Source organism: Ursus arctos, unplaced genomic scaffold (assembly GCF_023065955.2).
Source record: "Ursus arctos isolate Adak ecotype North America unplaced genomic scaffold, UrsArc2.0 scaffold_2, whole genome shotgun sequence".
NCBI lineage: Eukaryota > Metazoa > Chordata > Mammalia > Carnivora > Ursidae > Ursus > Ursus arctos.
Window position 1 is genome coordinate 67,692,330 of NW_026622874.1, and position 19,390 is coordinate 67,711,719.

Sequence of the window (19,390 nt, forward strand, 5' to 3'; positions counted from 1 at the left end):
TGGTGCGGCACTGGGATGTATCATCTGCACATCCAGCCCCCCCACCCCCGGACTGCAAACTGCTGCAGGGTAAGAGCCCTCTTCCTCGATTTCGTATCCCAGAGCCTAGCTTGGTGCCCGCACACAGTAGGTACGCAGTAAGTGTTAGATGGAGGGCTCAAGATTGAAGGCAGTTGCAAACGCTGGCTGGTGGAGGTAAACCCTGAATGAGCCCAGACCGGACGGAGGCTCCAGGGCACATGATGCCCCTTACGGGCACCCTGAGAACCTGCTAGGGAGCAGGCGGGCCTGGGTCTCACAATGGTATGATTTCCAGCTGGGGACCCAGCTGTGAGGGGGAAGGCAGAGGCGTTTGTCCCTCATCACACACCACACCCCCTCGCCCAGGCCTGCCTGGTGCTGGAAGGCCAAGGGGGAGGTACCCTGGGTCCCTCCTGGCCCCATCACTGGTCACTGGATGCTCCCCGAGCCCTCCTGTAGGAGACAAGGCGGTGTCGTAAGCCACACGGGCTCAGCCCCGCTGGGAGTCAGAGTTTAAATTCCACTTCTCCCTAGCAGGTTGACCAGGGCAAGACGTTTGACCCTCCTAGGCCCATTTCCTTGTCCACAAAATGAGAGTCATGGTGATAACTTCCTCAAAGTGTCTTTATGAAGATTATATAATACCCTAAAAATGCTTAGGACACGGCTGGCCTACCATTAGCTGTATGTGCCAGGCATTCTACCAGGGGTCAGAGATACAGTAAAAGATGCACAGGGACCCTCAGTAGAGGAGGTATTGAGTAAAAAAAAAAAAAGGTAATAATGGAGTGTGAGGGATGAAGGAGGGGTCTGAGAAGGGAGGAAGAGAGATTAGGAGGGCTTCCTGGAGGTGGTGGTGCTCTAAAGCTCGAGTAGAACTCCCTAAACAAGAAGGGAAGGAGAGTAGCTGGTGCAAAGAGAGCCACAGGCTCAAGGACACAGGTGAGGAGGGGGCAGAATGAAGGGGGGGCGGTGATGGGGATGGAGGGGAGGGGACCACCAAAGGGTCCAGCCTGTGACAGAAAGACGTTGAAGGAGTCCAGGAATGGAGTAGCTGGTCAGATGTGCCAGTTAGATCCTCTGGCTTCAGGGTGAAGAATGCACTGGGGGGAGGGAGGTTAAGACTGAGCAGGCCAACCATGTTAGAGGCTGTGAGGAGACCCCAGCCAGCAATGAAGGCCCAGTCAGAGGGCAGCGCAGGGACAGGGTGGGGGCAGAGCTAGGAGCAGGAAGCTGCAGGATCTCAGGGCTCGGTGAGTAACGAGGAGTGAGCAGTGGCGTGACTCAAGGCTGCTGGTGCGAGCAGTTGGGTGGATGGTTGTGTCTTTTGCCCAAAATGGAAATAACAGTGTGGAACAGAATGGAAGGTGGGGGTGGGGTGAGCTCAGTTTGAGACATGCTGGTTTGAGGTGTCAGCAGCCCCATCAGAGACCCAGTGTGACCTCTCACACGGCATAGAAAATGAGAGGACAGTGAGCACAGCTGACCTGCTCCCCAAGCCCAAGGAGGGAAATGTCTCCCTGAGTCTTAGGATTTCAGCCACACTGGGCTTGTGTGCTCTGCCCACCTCTGTGTTTTTGACTGTGCTGCTTCCTGACGGTAGGGTACCCTGCCCCCCTTCTTTGGTCTGAAGTCTCCCTCTGCACACAGTCCCCCAGCCAGCACTGGCTCCCTGGCCTGGGCTCCCCTGGCCCTGGGTCCTCAATGCCTGCGGCGGTGAGTGGCCAGGCCTGTGGGCAGCTAGCTCAGAGGGCCATCAGGGCTGGAGAGGGGCAGGTGAGGGACAGAATGATGTGAGATGGAGGACATGATTGCCCTGGGGTGGGGTGGGGCAGGGGAACCCTGGGAATACCAGGACAGACGTGAGGCTGAGGCTGCAGGGCCTGGGCCTGTCCTTACTCCTCCCCGTGCCCCCAGGAAGAAGGAATGAGAGTGTAAGGGCTGTAGGAGGTGAGCTGGAGAGAGAGGGAGGAGGGTGTGGTGAGGTGGGCAGCGGGCCATGCGGCAAAGAGGCCCACTCAGCCTGGCAAATGTCCCTCGGCTTAGAGAAATGGCAGTCACAGATGACCTTGGCAAAGGCAAGGGGCTGGAAGGGAGGGCAGGTGAGGTGCAGACGAGGAGTGAAGATTTCTCTTCCCAGAAGTCAGAGTCTGGGACAAGGAAGAGGGCGGCAGAAGAAGGTGGGGAGGCCTCTAGTGGTATGGCAGCCTCCTCCCTTTTGAAACAGGACAGACCAGACACCCGTGGGCTGCCAGTTCAGAAGATGGAAGACCTGGCCTCGCCTCAGGGAGGAGGACATGAAGAAGGTTCCTGTGTAAGGTAGGGCTGAGGCCAGTGGGAGGGCTAGGCAGGGGTGGTGACCCCACTGCCCCCGTGGACAAGGCTGCCACCCAGGACATTTGGGGAGAGGGCCAGGAGCTCAAGGGAGACCAAGGACCTGGTGGCAGCCACCCAGTTCTCAAAGCAGGAGACAAAAGGGCAAAGGGAACCAGAGATAAGGCAGCCAGTCCGGGTGCCGGTAACCCTCAGGACAGTTTCAGCCCCAGGCCAAGCTGCGTGCTGGGGTGGGAGGGAACCACTGGCCGCTCCTCCAGAAATAAATGCGGCCTTGCAGGGGCCAGCTTTGCGCGAGCACAGGCTGGAAGAAATGGATCCCAGAACGTGCAGAAATCTGGAGAAGCATCCACAGGTCGCAACACCGACAGGGCTTCAAACCAGTCACGCCTACACCTCGAGGGGCAGAGACAGCCCCGCAACTTAAGTGTGGGTCCCCGATCAAGGGAGGGGACAGATACGGGGGAGGGGCTCCTTTTCCTCAGAAGCCAGGAGAGGAGGCACCGACAGCTGGGTCGGGAGCTGGGGGCTCTGTGTCTGGAGGAAACTGAGGACAGGGTCGGGGTGGGGCGACCCCGGGGGCACAGGAGGGAAGCGAGCAGAGGCCAGGAGCTCACAGGTGGGTGGGGGCTCTCCTAGGGGCTGGAGCCGAACAGGCCGGCGCCCTGGACTTGGGATTTCCGCTCCGTCTGCTCGAACCCTCGGAGCGCTCCAGAAAGTATGAAGACGTCCCGGGGACACCTCAGTCTCGGGTCCCTGGGGGAAGGCCGTGAGAAGCCCGCGGCCGACGCCACACCGCGAACGTAAAGCAAAGCCGCACTGGATCCCAACACCAGCTAGCGGCGCGCAGGCGCAGAGGAGGCGGGGCGCCCAGGCCCCGCCTCGTATGCTAATATGAAGGACCACCGCCCCGCCCCCGCTCCGGAGCCGGACGAGCCCAATGCCATGGAGTGTGAGGCTACTAGCTCCCGGCCCCGCATCCGCGGAGGCCGAGATGGGGCGGAACGCCTGTGTCGGGGCCGGTCGGGCGGAGGCATAGTGCGGGGGCGGTCAGAGGACCGCTAGGCCGTCCCCAAGCCGAGGCGCCCCCCGCCGGCGCGAAGTGGTATGGCCCTCAGGGGCGGGGCCCGGGTCATGTGACGAGGCCACGGCCGCCATTTTGTTCTGCGGTGCTGGTATTTAGAGCGCAGCGGCTGACGGGCAGGGTCGCCTTCGCAGCCGCCAGACTACTCTGCCCGTGCTCGCTCGTCGTGCCCGTCCCGTCCTCTGCTCGCTGAGTTCGCCCTCTCCCCACCCGCAGACATGTCCGAGGCCAAGAGCGGCCCCGAGTACGCCTCCTTTTTCGCGGTCATGGGCGCCTCGGCCGCCATGGTCTTCAGCGGTGAGCGCCGCGGCAGGAGGGACCCGGGAGGCTGGGGGCGCCGGGGCGCGCGGGGCTCATGCCCGCATCTCCCCAGGGTTCGGTGTGTGACGTCACGCTGATGTAATTCCGAGCTGTTGGGGGGGTCCCGGGACTCACATGACAGCGGGCGGGGGTCGGGGCCCCAAGGGCTGTGGTGCGCAGGGCCTGCGGGCTGGGCCGGGGTGCGCGTCCCAGGGGTCTTCCGAGGATCGATAGCCGGCAGCCCTGCCCCTGTCGGTATGGGTGCGGGGGTGGGGCGGCGGCGCCGCTGCCATCTTAGCCCTAGGAGAGGCGGGAGGGAGGCTGGGGTGGGGGCGCGCGGTCCTGCGCCTGCTCCGCAACCCCCTCCCCCATCCTGCGGGCAGGTGTGACATCACACCTCGGAATGCTCCCCCGACGCGGGGCCGGCCCTGTTCGGCGGAGGTGGGGGCAGGGAATTGATGAGGTGCTGTCTCTCCCCTTCGGGGTACACAGCTCTCGCCCTTACAGCCCTTGTGGCGGCCCGTCCCCGCCCCCCGCGGCGGGGGTCAAGTGGGTCTTTCCCAGAGGCAGGTGCTTCTAGTTAGGGCCTGTCACTCTTTCCCAATAGTCTTGTGGGATGTGTGGATTGCTTGGGAAAACCGGGCTGAGGGGTTGATCCTAAGAGCTGGCAGGAACCTAGGGGTGGAATTGTGTGGAATGGGGTGGGGGTCCAGACGGGCTAAGGGCGAAGGATGGGTGTCTGGGAGGCAGGCCAGCAACAACACTGTGTGTGTGCACACTTGCCAAGAGTCTACGTCTGGGTGAGTGAGAGGGTGGCATGAAGTATCAGCATTGAGGGGATAGGGTCTTCGTCCTTAGGAGGGAGTCTTCTAGTTCAGGCCTGAATGAATGAATGAAAGAATGAATGACTTCCTTTTCCTGAGGCCCAAAATTGGGAGGACTCCTCTAGGTAAAGAGAAGGGGCCTTCCAGGTTCTTGATAGCACCTTTCTTTTGAAGTTGGGTCTTGATGGTCATGGGGTGTCGAATTCAGTGAAAATAGGCCTGTCTGGAAGAAGGGCACGTGGGCCAGGCCCAGGAATGTGGGACCCAGGAAGGTTAGTCCTAGTCCCGCTACAGCCCTGTAGACTGGTCTGACCTGGTCTCCTCTGGGCTTTCTTGGGTAGGTCTGGTTTTTGGTTTTGATGACTCCACCCTGCCCCACCCTACCTGGTGGACTGGGGAGGCTCCCTATGCGAGTACAGGGAGGGTTTGAACTCCAAACAGTGTCTGCTGACTGTAAACACTTGTGGGGTAGGGGCCTGGGATCTCCTGCTCTTTTGAAGGCCTCCCTCTGCCTGGGCCTGTCTGCCAGTCATGAGTTGCTGAGTGAGCCCTGCCCTGCCCTTCCCATCACGTGCAAGTAAGGGGTCATTTGTGGTGGGAGAAGTGGTCTGGACTTCCCCTTCCCTCATAGCCAGCGCCTGCTCTTTCCACATCTTTAGGGGCTGCCTACTTTCCAGCACTTCTGAACAGGCTGCTGTAACTCCCTCCATTCCAGCCTTTTCTGCTCTTTGTTTCCAGGATGCCTAAAGAGATTCTCCTTTGCCTGGCCACCTGTGGGTTACTTGTGGTTGTCATTCATTCATTCATTCAGCGAATCTTGATTGAGCTCCTACTATGTGCCAGGCACAGGGGAACATCAATGAACAGCAGGACATTCCTGCCCCAGAATTCCTTGAGTTCTGGCTGTCATTGCTTGTTCTGAAGCCCTGAGTTTGCCCCTACCCTTTTTCTGTACCCAGCTCCTGGCCTGCCTCCAGGTACATCTCTTCCTCTCCTAGAACTTAACTTGATACTTTCAGATGGAGCCTGACCCAAAAGCAGGTCTCTGGAAGTTACTGAGAACTGGGTATCAGTGGTCTAGGGCTTTTTTTGGTTGCCCCGGGCCCCTGAGGATTGGTGCTGCCTGCTCCTGTGGGCCCAATCTCCTTTCCTGCTTCCCCTTTTTTCTTGTGACAAAAGTCCTGCAGATTCTTTCTTCATCAACTCTTCCACAGGCTGGTGGGTTGCTCCTTTTCCGTAATCTCTTTGACTTCCTCCCTGCTGGCGGGCACCCTGCCTTTGGTGTTTTGTTCCTGGGACTGCCTCCTGATTGCATTCTTTTTTTGTCCTTTGCTCCATCTGGGACCTCGTCGGGCTTGGTCTCCAGAGCTAGCATCCAGGCCCTTGGATACCTGCTGCTGCCCAGGCCAGGCTGCTTTTCCCTCATGGTCAGCCCTGTTTCTTCCCTTTGTTTGTCTTGTTGCCTCCCCACCCCCAGCCACACGGTCTTCCTGCCACCTCCTGGAGAAGAGCCCAGCTCACTTTTCCACATGTGGCAGTGCCCTGGTGCCTGGGATGCTGACTTCCCAGTAATCAGTTTCTCACTCAGTGCCACACATCACCGGTGCTCTCCCACTTGAGTAACGGGCATGGCGCTGGCCCCTTGCATGCATGTGACACAGCCTGATGTGGTGCTGGGCCTGCAGTAGGAGCCCCCAAAATGCACTGCGACCAGGAGAGTTCCGGAAAAGCTTCATGAAGACCAGTCCTGACCCGTGGGTTGATGGTGCCGAGTGCCTAGGCGTGGTGATGTTGGGTGCCTTTGGGACGGAGTGGCAGAGGCAGTACAGGTCCCTCTGCTCCCACCCTTACCTCTTTCCTCTTTCTGGTAGCTCCCAGTCTGCTGCCACGTTGGTGGATGTCTCTGTTCGTGCTGTCAGCAATCCTTTTTGCTCACTCACACCTTACCCTGCGTCATTTTCTCTATGGAGTCCTTCCCCAGACCCCCGCCCCCCAGCCTCCCTACTCTTCTGGAACATGTTACTGTGCTTGGAGGTGCCATGTGTGTCCTCACCAGGCTTGGAGTCCTGGGAAGCTAGAGCTCTTTGGACCTCCTCACTGCTTGGTGATGAGCATGGAGAGTAGTCATTTTTTGTGGCCCAAATAGGTGAATAAAACGTGCAGAAAAATCGTTGGGATTGTCCTGGTCTTTTCCATCGCTGAGCCATGTTAACCTCAGCTCAAGTAGTGCAGTGAGATCCTGGGGGCAAGAGTCAGAAGAGCCACCTGGGCCCCCTGGGGTTCTGTTCTGTGCAAAAGTTACTCTAGACTTTGAGTCCAGGAGAGGGGAACTTTCAGGAAGGCAGCACACCCTGCCTAGCAAGAGGGAGGAGAAGCAGCATCAGAGGAGACAGGCCACCCTAGAGTTTCCCCCCACCCCCATTCCTGGAGGCTGTAGGGCATCAAGGCTTCTGGGAGCTCACGGCCTCTGCCTGCAGGGGTGCTTCTGGAGGGTCTGCCTGGGTGGTGGTTCCCTGTGCCCTGTCCTGTCCTTGGCTCGCCCTTTTTACTCCGGTTATTTAGAGAGGATTCTTTCCAGACTTGAGGATCCGGGCCTGCGGTGTGGCTGAGAATGCACTCAGCCTGTTGACAACAGATTCGAGCCCTCTCGGAGGACCTAGAGTGACGGGGAGTTGGAAAAGCCCTGGCCTGAGATAGGACTTGCTAGGCCAGCTTCCCCTGACTCTGTGGTCAGGCCATGTGTGCAATGAGGCTCTTCCAGCATGTTGTCCCTGGGCGGAGCCCCATGGCAGACAGGTTGATCCTGGCCTGACGTTTGGGCTGCTGAGATGTGGTTACCTGGTGCTTTGCCAGGCCGTTTCTGACCTGAATGTTCAGGACTCCAGGTGGTTAAAAAAAAAAAACGTCCAGAATCTTCAGCAAGGCATGAACAGCCCAGTTGCCCGTTTCTCCATGTGACTGGGCTTCTAGACCAGTCACAGCTCCACCTTGTAGGCCGCAGGCAGCTGCACAAAGGCTCCCTGGGAGATAGGGACGACGTTTCACAGCAGAGCAGGAGCCCGGATAGGCCAGACAGCTGTAAGGGCCTCTGGTGGAGAAAGAGAGTACCTGGGTTCATTATGTGCCAAGCTGGGGCTGTTGCCCCTTAGGGCCACCTCCTGCCCCTGGCTGGGTGCCAACTTCATGTCCCCTTTGTGATAACTTAGGGTGTCCCTCAGCTGTGCCAGAGCTACTCCCAGGATCTGGCCCACAATGCTCTGAGCTGACTTTGCTTTCCCCCACCCTCCCCACAGCCCTGGGTGCCGCCTATGGTACAGCCAAGAGTGGCACCGGCATTGCAGCCATGTCCGTCATGCGGCCAGAACTGATCATGAAGTCCATCATTCCAGTGGTCATGGCTGGTATCATCGCCATCTATGGGCTGGTGGTGGCAGTCCTCATCGCTAATTCCCTGAATGATGGCATCAGCCTCTACAGGTGAGTGCTGGGTCCCTCCTGTCTGTCCTGCCCTGCCTGGGGTCAGGCCACTGCACAGGGCCGGGAGGGTGGGAGAGGGGGCGTGGGGCGTGTGGCTAACCCTGCAGGTGGCTAACGTTTCTCCTGTGTCCTCTCTCCCCCAGGAGTTTCCTCCAACTGGGTGCTGGCCTGAGTGTGGGCCTGAGTGGGCTGGCGGCTGGCTTTGCCATTGGCATTGTGGGGGACGCTGGTGTGCGTGGCACAGCCCAGCAGCCCCGGCTATTTGTGGGCATGATCCTGATCCTCATCTTCGCCGAGGTGCTCGGCCTCTACGGGCTCATCGTTGCCCTCATCCTCTCCACAAAGTAGCCCCGCTCCGAGCGCACCAGCCACAGAATATGATGTAAAGACCATCCCCTCATTCCAAAACGAACAGCCTGACACACATGCACGGGGCAGCTGCCCCCCCAGTAGTTGGTCTTGTAAATGCGCAGTGTCCTAGTGCCCGTCGTCTGTTACCCTGGCCTTGCCCCCGCCCGCCCCGTGCCGTGGACATCTGGGCCCACTCATTACCCATCCAGGCCCCCGACCAGTGAGGATGCAGGCCTCTGCCGCCCCCACTCATCTGCCCTAGAGTGCTCTGTGTATAAGGATGAATTAGAGTCGTCATTTTCTCTTCACTGGATGTTTATTTATAAAGATTTGATCTGTTCATACGTCTGTGGAGCAGCCCTCCGTCTCCCAACTATATAGTAATCTTAGGTAGTGTTGCCTTGTGGGGTTACCGTTTGCTCGGAGACTGGTTGGATGGAACCACCCTCCTCCAGCCCCGGCTGCTGGGGCCGCGGGGCCAGTGCGCTGGGCCTGTCAGGCCCCGAGCCGAGCCGTGTCCAATAAAGTTCTCGGTTGTGACTGGACGCCTGTGTGGACCGCTTGTGTGGGGCGGGGCCGGGGAGAAGGGGCCCGCGGCGTCAAGGCAGACGGAGGGGTGCCTTGGTCACGTGGGCTGCTGGGTCACGTGGACGTGCCGATCACGTGACACGCCTCAGTCAGCTGAGGGTCACGTGGGTGCGGCCGAGCTCCGCGGCCCGCAGTCGGCCGGGTGCGCGGGTAGCGGGCTTCGGCTGCGGGGCTCCGGGCGCCGCCCGCTCGGTTGGCCTCGGGTAGCTCACAATGCGCGGCGGGCAGGACGAGGCGCGGGCCCCGGTGCTCCAGTTCACCAACTGCCGCATCCTGCGAGGCCGGGCGCTGCTCAGGTGGGGGCCGGGGCCGGGTGGGGCGCGGGGCCGGGAGCTGCTCCGGTGCAGGGCGCGGGGCCGGGCGCTGCTCCGGAGCGGGGCGCGGGGCCGGGAGCTGCTTGGGTGGGACTCAGGGTCCGTGCGGGGTAGGCGTTCTTAGCCCCTGACCCGCCTGGCTCTGGCTGCAGGGAGGATCTGTGGGTGCGCGAAGGCCGCATTCTGGACCCAGAGAAGCTGTTTTTTGAGGAGCGGCGAGTGGCGGATGAGCAGCGGGACTGCGGGGGCTGCATCCTGGCGCCCGGCTTCATCGACGTGCAGATCAACGGTGCGGTCTAGGGCTCGGGGGTGGGGACCCAGACAAAGTGGTCTGGGCACCGTGCGACCTTCTTTTTTGTGGCCGTAGGTGGATTTGGCGTTGACTTCTCTCAGGCCACGGAGGACGTGGGTTCGGGGGTCGCCCTGGTGGCTCAGAGGATCTTGTCGCATGGAGTCACCTCCTTCTGCCCCACCTTGGTCACCTCACCACCAGAGGTTTATCACAAGGTGAGGTCGGTCTCTCAGTCTCAAGGAAGGGGGTCTCCGGGAACACTAGCGCTTTATTTTTCAAATCCATGCTCCCACAGACACCGCTTAGCCTGAGCGTCTGGCCTCACCTGCTGGCCTCCTTCCATGGGGGCCCAGGGTCCTGCCCCTAGGCTTTCTCATTTGGGAGATCCCCCACCTGCAGAGTCTCCCCATCTCTGCAGCTGTCTGATAGGACTTCCTTTCTGTTCTCTGAGTGTTTAACCCGGCTATGCGTCCGTTCCGCGCTGCCCTCTGGCTTCTTTCAGGCTCCAGAACCGGTTGCTGGGACTTGCTGATTGCCACATAGTTGCTCTTCAGGCTTATCCCCTCTAACCTGTCTGTGCTCTGTGACTCCAGCGAATGTACGTTCCAGACAGAAGCACAGCCGCCCCAGTGCGTTCTCCGGTGCTGCTCTTGTCTACCCCACACCCTTCCACTTCTTCCTTCTGTCTATCCCCACGTTCTCCTGAAACCTGTTTATTTTTCCCTTGGGTTCTCTGGTTTTATTCTTGACCTTGTTTTATCGTTGAGGTTTTTTTTCTCTGCATGCACATATGTTCTTTCTTCCTGAACCATTGGAGAGCAGACTGTATTCCTCGTGCCTCTGGACTGCTTGATGTTTAACGACTTTTGGAAAAGCGTGGCTGTTCCCTTACGGGAGTTGAGTTTAGGAAGTTGGCAGTTGTGCTGTGGTCCCTCATCTTTGTTCCATTGTGGCGGTTTTCTCCAGCACAGGCTCCTTACTGTAACGATGGATCACATTGCCTGTCGTGGGGTCCTTCATGGGTGTGTGGACACACAGTCCAAGCTGGGTGTTTGGGGAGGTCGGGTGTGGGCTTTGGGTTTGGTGTGGGCCCCTTAACTTCATCTGTCAGCTGGGGGGCACGAGACAGCCTTTACTTTTTTCTGAGTCTCTTTTCTCAAGTCTAAATTGAGAATGACGACTGTGTCCGTGTCTTGGGGTCAGGGCACTCAGCACTGTGCGTGGTCTGTATTAAGCACTTGATAAACTGTCAGCTGTGGATGTCTTTCTGGAAATTTCCCGCAGGCCTCCCATCACAGAGTCAGATGTTAAAAACTAAGCTCCCCTTGCTGCTGGAAACCAGCATCTGGTTCTGCGTTTTCTCTCCTGGTCATCGGTCCATGCTTTCCCCTGCTTGGAAGCTACGAGCATGCCCACTTTATTGCCTCCATGTTCTTTGTCCTCCCCCTTCCTGGGCCCCACCAGTGAGGCTTAGTGACTGTTCCTTAGTCTCCTAATGGCTGTCCCTGCTCTGAGTCCTGCCACAGGGGCCTTCCTGAGGTACAGGGTGAGGCTCAGTGCCTCACTCACCCCCCACTTCCCTTTTATCCTCAGGGTAAACCCAGCCTTCTGAGCATTTCCTCCCTCCCTGCTTGAGCCTCTGTCCTCTCCCTAGGCACATTCCAGCCATTCTAGGCTGTTCTGTCTCTGTCTCCAAGCCCTCTGCCTCGAAGGCCGTAGCCTTGTTCTGTTTCCTCTTTGAAGCCATGGCTCTTCGGCTCTGCTGTGCAGTCATATAGCGCCCACGCCTTCCACAGCACATCTGACCATCACCACACAGATGGTGAGGTTTTTTTATCTTTTTTTTGTTTTTAAGATTTTATTTATTTATTTGGCAGCAAGGGAGCACAAGCAGGGGAAACAGTAGAGGCAGAGGGAGAAACAGGCTCCCTTCTGAGGAGGGAGCCCGATGCAGGACTCGATCCCAGGACCCTGAGATCATGACCTGAGCCGAAGGCGGACGCTTCACTGACTCAGCCACCCAGGCGTCCCTGTGAGGTCCTTTTCTTTAGGACAGGGGGTTTCTGGACATGGGGACTTTTAGCTTATGTTGTCTTGCTAGTACTTGTCACCCACCATAAACACTTGCAGGTTGAAGGGCAAGCAGAAAGTAAAGTCGTGGAGGGCAGTGAATGTGAAAATTTGATTCCGGTATCATCTTAGAAGCTACAGGACTGTTCACTGGGATATCTTCCCACCCCCATCCACCCACCTTCTTCCAGGGCTGGCTTGCACTGGGCAGAACTGGATTGGCACTTTGTCAGAAGTTACCCAGATCCTTTGTCATCATGTTCTGGTCCACTGAGACTACCTGGTCCTTTTCTGCGGTCTCCTCTAGCCTTAACGCTTTGATACTCTTCGAAGAGGAAGATGTGACTGCATTGTTCTCGGCTTCAAGTCCATCATCTGCTTCACCAAGATCTAGTTACCTCCTCAGGAGGCAGGCAGACCTTTGCTTCTGGCCCTACACGCCCTCTGTCCTTTGACCTTTCCCTCTGTTTTCCTGCCTGGAACAGGCCTCATTTTCTCTATCTCCGTGCTGTCGTTTATGCTATTCTCCCCACTTAGCGTTCTCTAGTTTTTCCTTGTAAAACTTCGTTTTGTTTTGAAGCGTGAAGTAAACCCTGAGTGGCTTGTTTGGACTTTGAGTTCTGAATCTGAGACTTGGAGGTTACGGGGGTAGGAGTGGCACATGTGAGCCCAGGTGGGGAGAACAGCCAGCGATGGGCACAGCATTGATCAGGTCCCCTCTCCCTGTGTGTCATTCCCAGGGGAGACCCTGTGCAGAACCTCCTAGAATGTGCCACACGGTGTCTTCCCTGCAAAGACAGGCATCTAAGGATTCACCCACGATCCCATCCACCCCTTGGGTTGAGGTACTCCCCTCCCCCCTCATCTAACAAGAACCTTGTGTCTGGTGCTGGGCTCCCTCAGAAGACTTTAGAGAAAGCTTTAGGACAGAACCTGACATTCATCACAATAGGGTCTCCTGGTGGAATGTGGGCAGCAGGCCTCGAGCTATCCTCTCTACAGATGGGCGGGCTGAAGGCAAGGGGTCTAGAGGACGTGTCCCAGGGCTGCCCAGCCTCTGACATGCATGCCCACCCGTTTCAGGGGAAACAGTCTGTTCTAGAAAAACTCAAGCATTATCTTATCTTCTTTTTTTTAAACTTCAGTGGACTTACACCTATCCGTGGCTTGTTGGGAAAGCCGGCAGCCCTTTGCCCCCACTGGCTCCCATCTAGAGACCATCCCTTTCAGCTCAGCTGATTCTTGGAATTCGCTCTTCTGTCTCTAAGTACATGCTGGGACTCCTCCTGCATGTCTCCATGTAGGGCCGTGTATGTGCGTGTCTGCTTCCCAGTGAGGAGAGAGGACCACCCGTCCTCCCCACAGAGACGCCTGCAGTCTTGGAGGTCAGTCGGCAGGACTGGGTGAAGGAGACTCCACGTGGTCCCATTTTCTTACCTGGCTGCTCTGTTTTCTTTGGAATTCCTGCTCTTTGCTCTGTTTATCTCGTGTCTCAGCTCCGGGCTTCTTGCCAGTAGCTCCTTCTCCTTTCAGGACATCTGGATGTGCCAGGCGCTCCATCAGCGTCACCTTCCTGCTACAGCCTCTGGGACCCATTTCCCAGCACTGGCTGCTGGCCTCCCTGGGCTGAGCTGTCCTGGCAGCGCCCTTCCCCTCACCTGGGGGGGTCCCCTGTCATCTTGCTGCTGGGCCTCCGTCCCACATCCTGGGTCTTCCTCTTTGCTGGTTTATGCCTGCGCTTTGGGGCACGTTGGCCAGCTTCTGCTGGAGGAAGGGGTCACAGGAGGGTGAGTTTTAGAGATCTTGAAGGCCTGAAAATGTTTTTGCTTTTTCTCTCTTTTTTTAAGATTTATTTATTTAATTTAGAGAGCAAGTGAGGCAGAGGGAGAGGGAAAGAATCCCAAGCAAACTCCCCACTGAGCACAGAGCCCGACACAGGGCTCGATCTCACGACCTCAAGACCATGACCTGAGCCGAAATCAAGAGTCAGACGCTCAACCGACTGAGCCACCCAGGCGCCCCTGTTTTTACTGTCTTGATTGGGTTACGAATCTGTGTTAGAAGTGACTTTACTCTAGGGGCGCCTGGGTGGCTCAGTCGTTAAGCGTCTGCCTTCGGCTCAGGGCGTGGTCCCGGCGTTATGGGATCGAGCCCCATATCGGGCTCCTCCACTGGGAGCCTGCTTCTTCCTCTCCCACTCCCCCTGCTTGTGTTCCCTCTCTCGCTGGCTATCTCTGTCTCTGTCGAATAAATAAATAAAATCTTTAAAAAGAAAAAGAAGTGACTTTACTCTAGAATTTTAGAGGCATTGCTGTATTCTCCTTTAACCGCCAGGGTTGCTGCTGAGAAGTCAGAAGCCACCCACCTCTGATACTTCGTGCGTGATTGATTTCTTTCCTCTGGAGGCTTGTGGAACCTTCCCTTTGGCCCTGGGTTCTGAAGCCTGAGGGGGACATGGTGGGGCCTGGGGGAGGTCATCCGTAGTGCTGGCTGGCCCCACGGCCTAGCCATCTCAAGTCTGGTTTTCAGTTTTTTTGTTTGTCTGGTGTAACTTCTTTGTGATTTTCTGCTGCGTCTGTCTGTCGTCTCCTGGGAGCCATCATTCCACTGCTGGGCCTCCTGGATGGATTCTCTAATTCTTCTCTGACTCTGCTTTCTGGCTGTTTGCTCTGTTGTTATCCTGCAGTTCTTCTCTTGGGTTTTTTACTTCACCGCTCACGTAGCTTTAACTTGGAAGGGCTTGCCTGCTTTCTGGGAATGTTTCCTGCTGACGCTCCGTTCTTGTCTCATTGGTGCAAGACCTCTCCTCACATGTCCTCCTGTGCCCGCCGGCCCTGCTCTGTCTGTCCTGTGTCTCCTCGGAGGCTTCCCCAAGCTGCTGCTGAGCCTCGGTTATCGGCTCTGTTTGAGATCAGGCAGGAGCCCCAAGCCTGTGGAGGCTTCCTGGAGGCCCTTAGTCGAGGTCCCTGGTCAGTGGGGACAGACCTCACTGGCTCCATGCTGAGCGTGTGAAGAGTATAAACTTCCACGTAATTGCTGGGTGCACGTACCTCGACCCACCTCTCACCTGGAGACCTCCTGGTTTACTTCTCCAAGTGTTTGCTGGGCACATTCGGGGACACAGCTAGTCTGTGATGAGGTCTCTGTTGTGGTCCCCCCACTTCTCAAGGCATGAGGTGTGGCCAGGGCCCAGGACAGTGGGGCTGTTGCGGTGCCGCGGCCGTGTCCTGGGCGTGTCCACCACAGCCCGCATCTGCCCGCGTCCGCTCCTCAGCCTCCCCGGGCACTTCGGCTCTTCTTGCGTCTTGCGCGCCATGCGGGGTTTCAGCCTCCTCCTATCTGGTCCGGGCGGAGGGAGCTCTGGAGGGCATATCCACGCAGCAGCTCAGCCCCGGACTCTGCTGTCCTGCAGGGCCCCCTTTCCACTTCCTTCTCCACGTTCCTTCCTGAGGGAGGTGTGGGCTGGGACGCCTGCGTGCCTGTCTGCTTCCGAGATGGGTCATGTGAGCGCCTGTTTCGCACAAGTGACCTTCCCGATGGTGTTCGGCTCAGGCAGGCAGGGCCGTGCCGTCGATGCCTGAGCCCCCAGCCCCGTCTGCACCTGGCTCTCTGGCCTCTGAGCCGCTGCTGCTGCACTCGCCCTGCCTGGAGTGCACACCGTCCACCTGCCTCTGGCTGCGCTTCTGGTCCTGCAGCTGGGCAGCCAGGGCCGGGTCCAGACCCTTTGAGCATGCCAACCACCGTGTCCCAGCTGCTGCCTGGACTGGGGCCTCCTGGAGGAGCCAGGGCAGTGGGGTTCCCTTCTGCCCACGTGCTTGCCCTCCGAGCAGGAGCACTTTCCTCCTCTCCTGGTCCTTGCAGGCAGCTGAGTGCGTCTCCTGCTCCTCTGCGTGCTGGTGGTTCCAAGTGCTGTGCTTTCCCTGACCACAGTTGGGGGCCTTTGACTTCCTAATGATACCTGAGGGAAGGCCATCGGGGGCTGATCTCTGACCGTGGCTGGGCTCTGACCTCTGGGCGCTGGGCCATAGGGGGCAGGGCTTTAACAGCTGGTTCCCCCCAGGTCCTTCCTCAGATCCCTGTGAAGAGTGGTGGTCCCCATGGGGCAGGGGTCCTCGGTGAGTGGCTGACCCCTCTCCCTGCCCCTGCCCTGGGAGGCTCCTCGGGAACCTGTTGGCAGCCCCTCCCCCTCCACAGGCCCAACTGGGGGTGGCGGTCGGGCAGGTGACAGGGGCCAGGGTGGGGGCTGCAGGGCCGGAGGCGTGCTGGGGTCATCCACTCCCCTCCCCCCAGGGGTGCACCTGGAGGGCCCATTCATCAGCCGGGAGAAGCGAGGTGCACACCCCGAAGCCCACCTGCGCTCCTTTGAGGCCAACGCCTTCCACGATGTGCTGGCCACCTACGGGCCCCTGGACAACGTCCGCATTGTGACGCTGGCCCCCGAGCTGGGCCGGAGCCGAGAGGTGATACGGGCACTGGCGGCCCGTGGCATCTGTGTGTCCCTAGGTGAGGGGGGCCGGCTCCAGGGTTGGGCCCAGATGGGGGTCCTGGGCTGGGTGTGTGTTTTGAGTCCAGGTCCCCCATGCAGGACACTCGGTGGCCGACCTGCAGGCCGCAGAGGAAGCTGTGCAGTGTGGGGCCACCTTCATCACCCACCTCTTCAACGCCATGCTGCCTGTGAGTCCCCCCCCCCAAGTCCCGCGGGTGGGCGGGTGGGCACGAGGGCTCCTGCCATCGCTCAGCTGTCCCCTCCTATCCATGCCCAGTTCCACCACCGTGACCCAGGGATTGTGGGGCTCCTGACCAGTGACCGGCTGCCACCAGGCCGCCACATCTTCTACGGGATGATTGCCGACGGCACGCACACCAATCCTGCTGCCCTGCGCATCGCCCACCGGGCCCATCCCCAGGGTGAGTGGCAGGGCAGGCTGGGAGCAGCCGGGAGGACACCACGGGGTAGTTCTAAGGCCCCTTCCTCCCGCAGGGCTGGTGTTGGTCACCGACGCTGTTCCCGCCCTGGGCTTGGGCAATGGCCGTCACACACTGGGGCAGCAGGAAGTGGAAGTAGATGGGCTGACAGCCTACGTGGCAGGTGAGCGACCTTCTCGTCCCTGCCGACTGCCCCAACGAGAACAGCCCCTTGGCCTCTCATGGGATGCAAGCATCTAGGTGTTCTCTGATAGCTGGCCCCCCACCAGCCCACTGCCCAACCCCCACCACGTCCCTGGTGGCCTCTGGTCCCCCAGAGCCTGCCCTCTCTGCTCTCAAGGCACCAAGACACTGAGTGGCAGCATAGCCCCGATGGACGTGTGTGTCCGGCATTTCCTGCAGGCCACAGGTCAGTGAGGCTGGCGTGGGGGGGGTGTGTGCACCTGTGTGTGTGGGTGTGTGTGTGTGGGTGTGTGGGTGTGTAGGGTGGAAGTTTCACCTGAGAGAAGGGGGAGGGAAGCATGGAGACCACTGGAGTCTTGCACCCACATCCCTTGTCTGGTGGAATTCCCAGGGGACAAGCACCAGGAATGTGGCCGAGGTTCCCCTATGGGGAGCTCCTGGGCAGGGTAAGACGGTGGCAGGCAGACGGCTGGGACCCAGGGTGATGGTAGTGAAGCCGTGGCACCCAAGAGGAGAATAGGACCTTGCCTCACCCACAGGAAGGGCTTTGGTCTTGGACCCTGTGGGCTCATGGGTCCAGAGCTAGGGAGATGAGGTGGGGGGGTCAGAGCCATGCTCCAGGCTTCTTAAGGGTGGTGCTGTTGTGGGGGAGGTAGGAGGGGGTGTTTGGCAGAGGCTGTGGTTGGCCAGGCCCTGTGGGATTCTTGGTAGTGCCCTGGGGCTGGGGTGTCAGCTGGGGGGTGCTGGGGTTCAGTGTGCTGCTTAGAGCTGCAGGGAGACAGGCCAGGAGGTGGGAAATGGCTTTGGCCTGGCAGCTGGGGGGTGATGTGGGGAACAGAAAGAATGGGGTTTAGTCATGTGATCTCTCAAGGGGCAGCAGGGATAGAAAGGCAAGGGCAGGTGGCATCATCGATCCCCAGGCTAGTGCTTCTTTGTGGGGGTGCTCTTCTGGGACCCCAAAGGAGGAATGGCCTACAGGCCTTTGGGTCCAGAGCCATCTGTTCTTGAGGAGGGGAGGCCTGCTGGGCTGGGGTGGGTGAGCGAGCAGGAAAAGGGTACCCAGTGGTGTCCTCAAACTTGGGGGAAGGCAGAGCTTTGTCACCCTGCTGCAGAGGCCTGGGATGTCTCCCCTCCCCAGTTCCTAGGCCTTGGAGCTTTGGGGCTGGGTGGGGGAGGGGATGCTGGCAGAGCTAGGGATGGGGGATAATTACCCAGTTGTGTCCCCTTGAGCAGGCTGCAGTGTGGAATTGGCCCTGGAGGCTGCGTCCCTGCACCCCGCTCAGCTGCTGGGGCTGGAGAAGCACAAGGGGACCCTGGACTTCGGGGCTGATGCAGGTCAGGGCCTGATGCAGGCACCCGGGCCGCTGAAGACTTGGGAGCTCTTGGGGACTTGGGACAGTGCCAGGGCAGGTGGAATCTTCCCTGTGCCCAGGTGGCCTTGACCAGCCCCCAGCCTCAGCCCAGGCCCCTTTTCCCATCAGGCCAGACTTTCTGGCATATGAGATAAAGGCCAGGTGAGGGGCTGCCAGGGCCTTTGTCCCTTGTACCCTACTGCCAGGAATACTGGTTCCAGGACCTTGGCTAGCCTGCAATGGTTTGGGTGCTCTGCCCAAATCGTGTTGCAGGCTTCAGTTTCCCCACCAGCTCCTGGGTGGGTGGGTGGGGGGGCATGGGAACAGAGCTTCTCTTACGGGTGCTGAAGCTCCTGGGCGTGCGGTGGGGGTGGCAGTGGGCCTGTCCCTGCCGCCGCCTCACTGCCCGCCTCTGACCCAGACTTCGTGGTGCTCGATGACTCACTCCACGTGCGGGCCACCTACATCTCAGGCGAGTTGGTGTGGCAGGCGGAGGAGGCCAGGCAGTGACCGAGGACCACCGCTGGAAAGGATGCCCAGCCTTAGCTGGACACAGTCAGGGCTGAACTGTGGAGGAGCTGGTCTCCAGGGAGCGAGTGGGTGCCCTGCCCCAGCTGGATAAACGTGCGCCGGCAGGGACTTGTCTGGTCTCCGAGTGTTGCTTCAAAGCAGGGCGCCGTCCCCTGGGTGGCTCTCTGGGGTGGGGTGGGGAGGTGGGAATAGGAGTGGATTCTGGCTCATCCCAGCTCTGCCGGGGCCCTCTCTGTGGCACACGTTTCTGAGGCCTGCGGACCCACAGGCAGCCATGCTGGTTGGAAATGGAGGGAGGGAGGGGAAGCCCTGGGTTGTTGCAAAGTGGACAGGAAGGGGCTTGGGGACAGTGGGTGCAGACAGCTTCAGAAGCTCACGTGTCAGGGGACCGAGGGAAAGGGTAAACAAGGAGAGAACTGGTGGTGGAGACAAGTTAGGAGCTGGGGCTGGAGGAGCTGGGTGCAGGAGAGGCCTCAGGTGAGCAGCAAGGAGGGTTTGGAGGCTGCTGCATGAGGATGTCCCAGGGGCTCACTTTCTGCACCCTTTTGACCTGGGCGGGCAAAGTGGGGGCCCAGGGCCATAGTACAGGGCCTGGGCACAGTGCCAGGTGCTCCTCCCCCGCCTTCAGGAGGAATCCGCGCCGGCCTCAGGACCCCAGCTTGCCTGCCTGTGAGTGCAGGAAGCAGTGGCGGAGGGCCCCTGAGCTGACCCTGGCCACTGCTCCTTGCCCAGCCCGCTTCTTT

The 19,390-nt window shown here is 59.3% G+C and overlaps 2 protein-coding genes across 5 annotated transcripts; both read left to right on the forward strand.

Moving 5' to 3' along the window:
- Nucleotides 1-3,494: 3,494 nt before the first annotated feature.
- On the forward strand, nucleotides 3,495-8,936 carry ATP6V0C (ATPase H+ transporting V0 subunit c). The gene is made up of 3 exons (XM_026485033.4): nucleotides 3,495-3,736; nucleotides 7,857-8,040; nucleotides 8,184-8,936. The coding sequence occupies exons 1-3, from the start codon at nucleotides 3,658-3,660 to the stop codon at nucleotides 8,386-8,388; spliced, it is 468 nt and encodes a 155-aa protein (XP_026340818.1). The 5' UTR covers nucleotides 3,495-3,657; the 3' UTR covers nucleotides 8,389-8,936.
- Nucleotides 8,937-9,064: 128 nt separating this feature from the next.
- Nucleotides 9,065-18,755, forward strand: AMDHD2 (amidohydrolase domain containing 2). 4 transcript variants are annotated; one of them, XM_026484975.4, is made up of 11 exons: nucleotides 9,065-9,275; nucleotides 9,446-9,582; nucleotides 9,661-9,800; nucleotides 15,716-15,770; nucleotides 15,946-16,158; nucleotides 16,241-16,329; nucleotides 16,419-16,563; nucleotides 16,637-16,744; nucleotides 16,922-16,990; nucleotides 17,998-18,099; nucleotides 18,538-18,755. In XM_026484975.4, the coding sequence occupies exons 1-11, from the start codon at nucleotides 9,193-9,195 to the stop codon at nucleotides 18,624-18,626; spliced, it is 1,230 nt and encodes a 409-aa protein (XP_026340760.1). In that variant the 5' UTR covers nucleotides 9,065-9,192; the 3' UTR covers nucleotides 18,627-18,755. The 4 variants fall into 4 exon arrangements, 2 of the variants coding, with proteins under 2 accessions (XP_026340760.1, XP_057170779.1); XR_008960275.1 differs by lacking the exon at nucleotides 17,998-18,099 and having other exon boundaries at nucleotides 9,083-9,275; nucleotides 16,899-16,990; nucleotides 18,538-18,607; XR_003312596.4 differs by lacking the exon at nucleotides 18,538-18,755 and having other exon boundaries at nucleotides 9,083-9,275; nucleotides 16,899-16,990; nucleotides 17,998-18,085.
- Nucleotides 18,756-19,390: the final 635 nt, after the last annotated feature.

What these genes read in the sequence shown, in the direction of transcription:
- ATP6V0C (XM_026485033.4), top strand. Translation starts at nt 3,658, where the DNA reads ATGTCCGAGGCCAAGAGCGGCCCCGAGTACGCCTCCTTTTTCGCGGTC. An exon ending in GGCCGCCATGGTCTTCAGCG is followed by an intron (nt 3,737 to 7,856) that starts GTGAGCGCCGCG and finishes CCCTCCCCACAG; the next exon opens with CCCTGGGTGCCGCCTATGGT. An exon ending in GATGGCATCAGCCTCTACAG is followed by an intron (nt 8,041 to 8,183) that starts GTGAGTGCTGGG and finishes TCTCTCCCCCAG; the next exon opens with GAGTTTCCTCCAACTGGGTG.
- AMDHD2 (XM_026484975.4), top strand. Translation starts at nt 9,193, where the DNA reads ATGCGCGGCGGGCAGGACGAGGCGCGGGCCCCGGTGCTCCAGTTCACC. An exon ending in CGAGGCCGGGCGCTGCTCAG is followed by an intron (nt 9,276 to 9,445) that starts GTGGGGGCCGGG and finishes CTCTGGCTGCAG; the next exon opens with GGAGGATCTGTGGGTGCGCG. An exon ending in GGACTTCGGGGCTGATGCAG is followed by an intron (nt 18,100 to 18,537) that starts GTCAGGGCCTGA and finishes CCTCTGACCCAG; the next exon opens with ACTTCGTGGTGCTCGATGAC.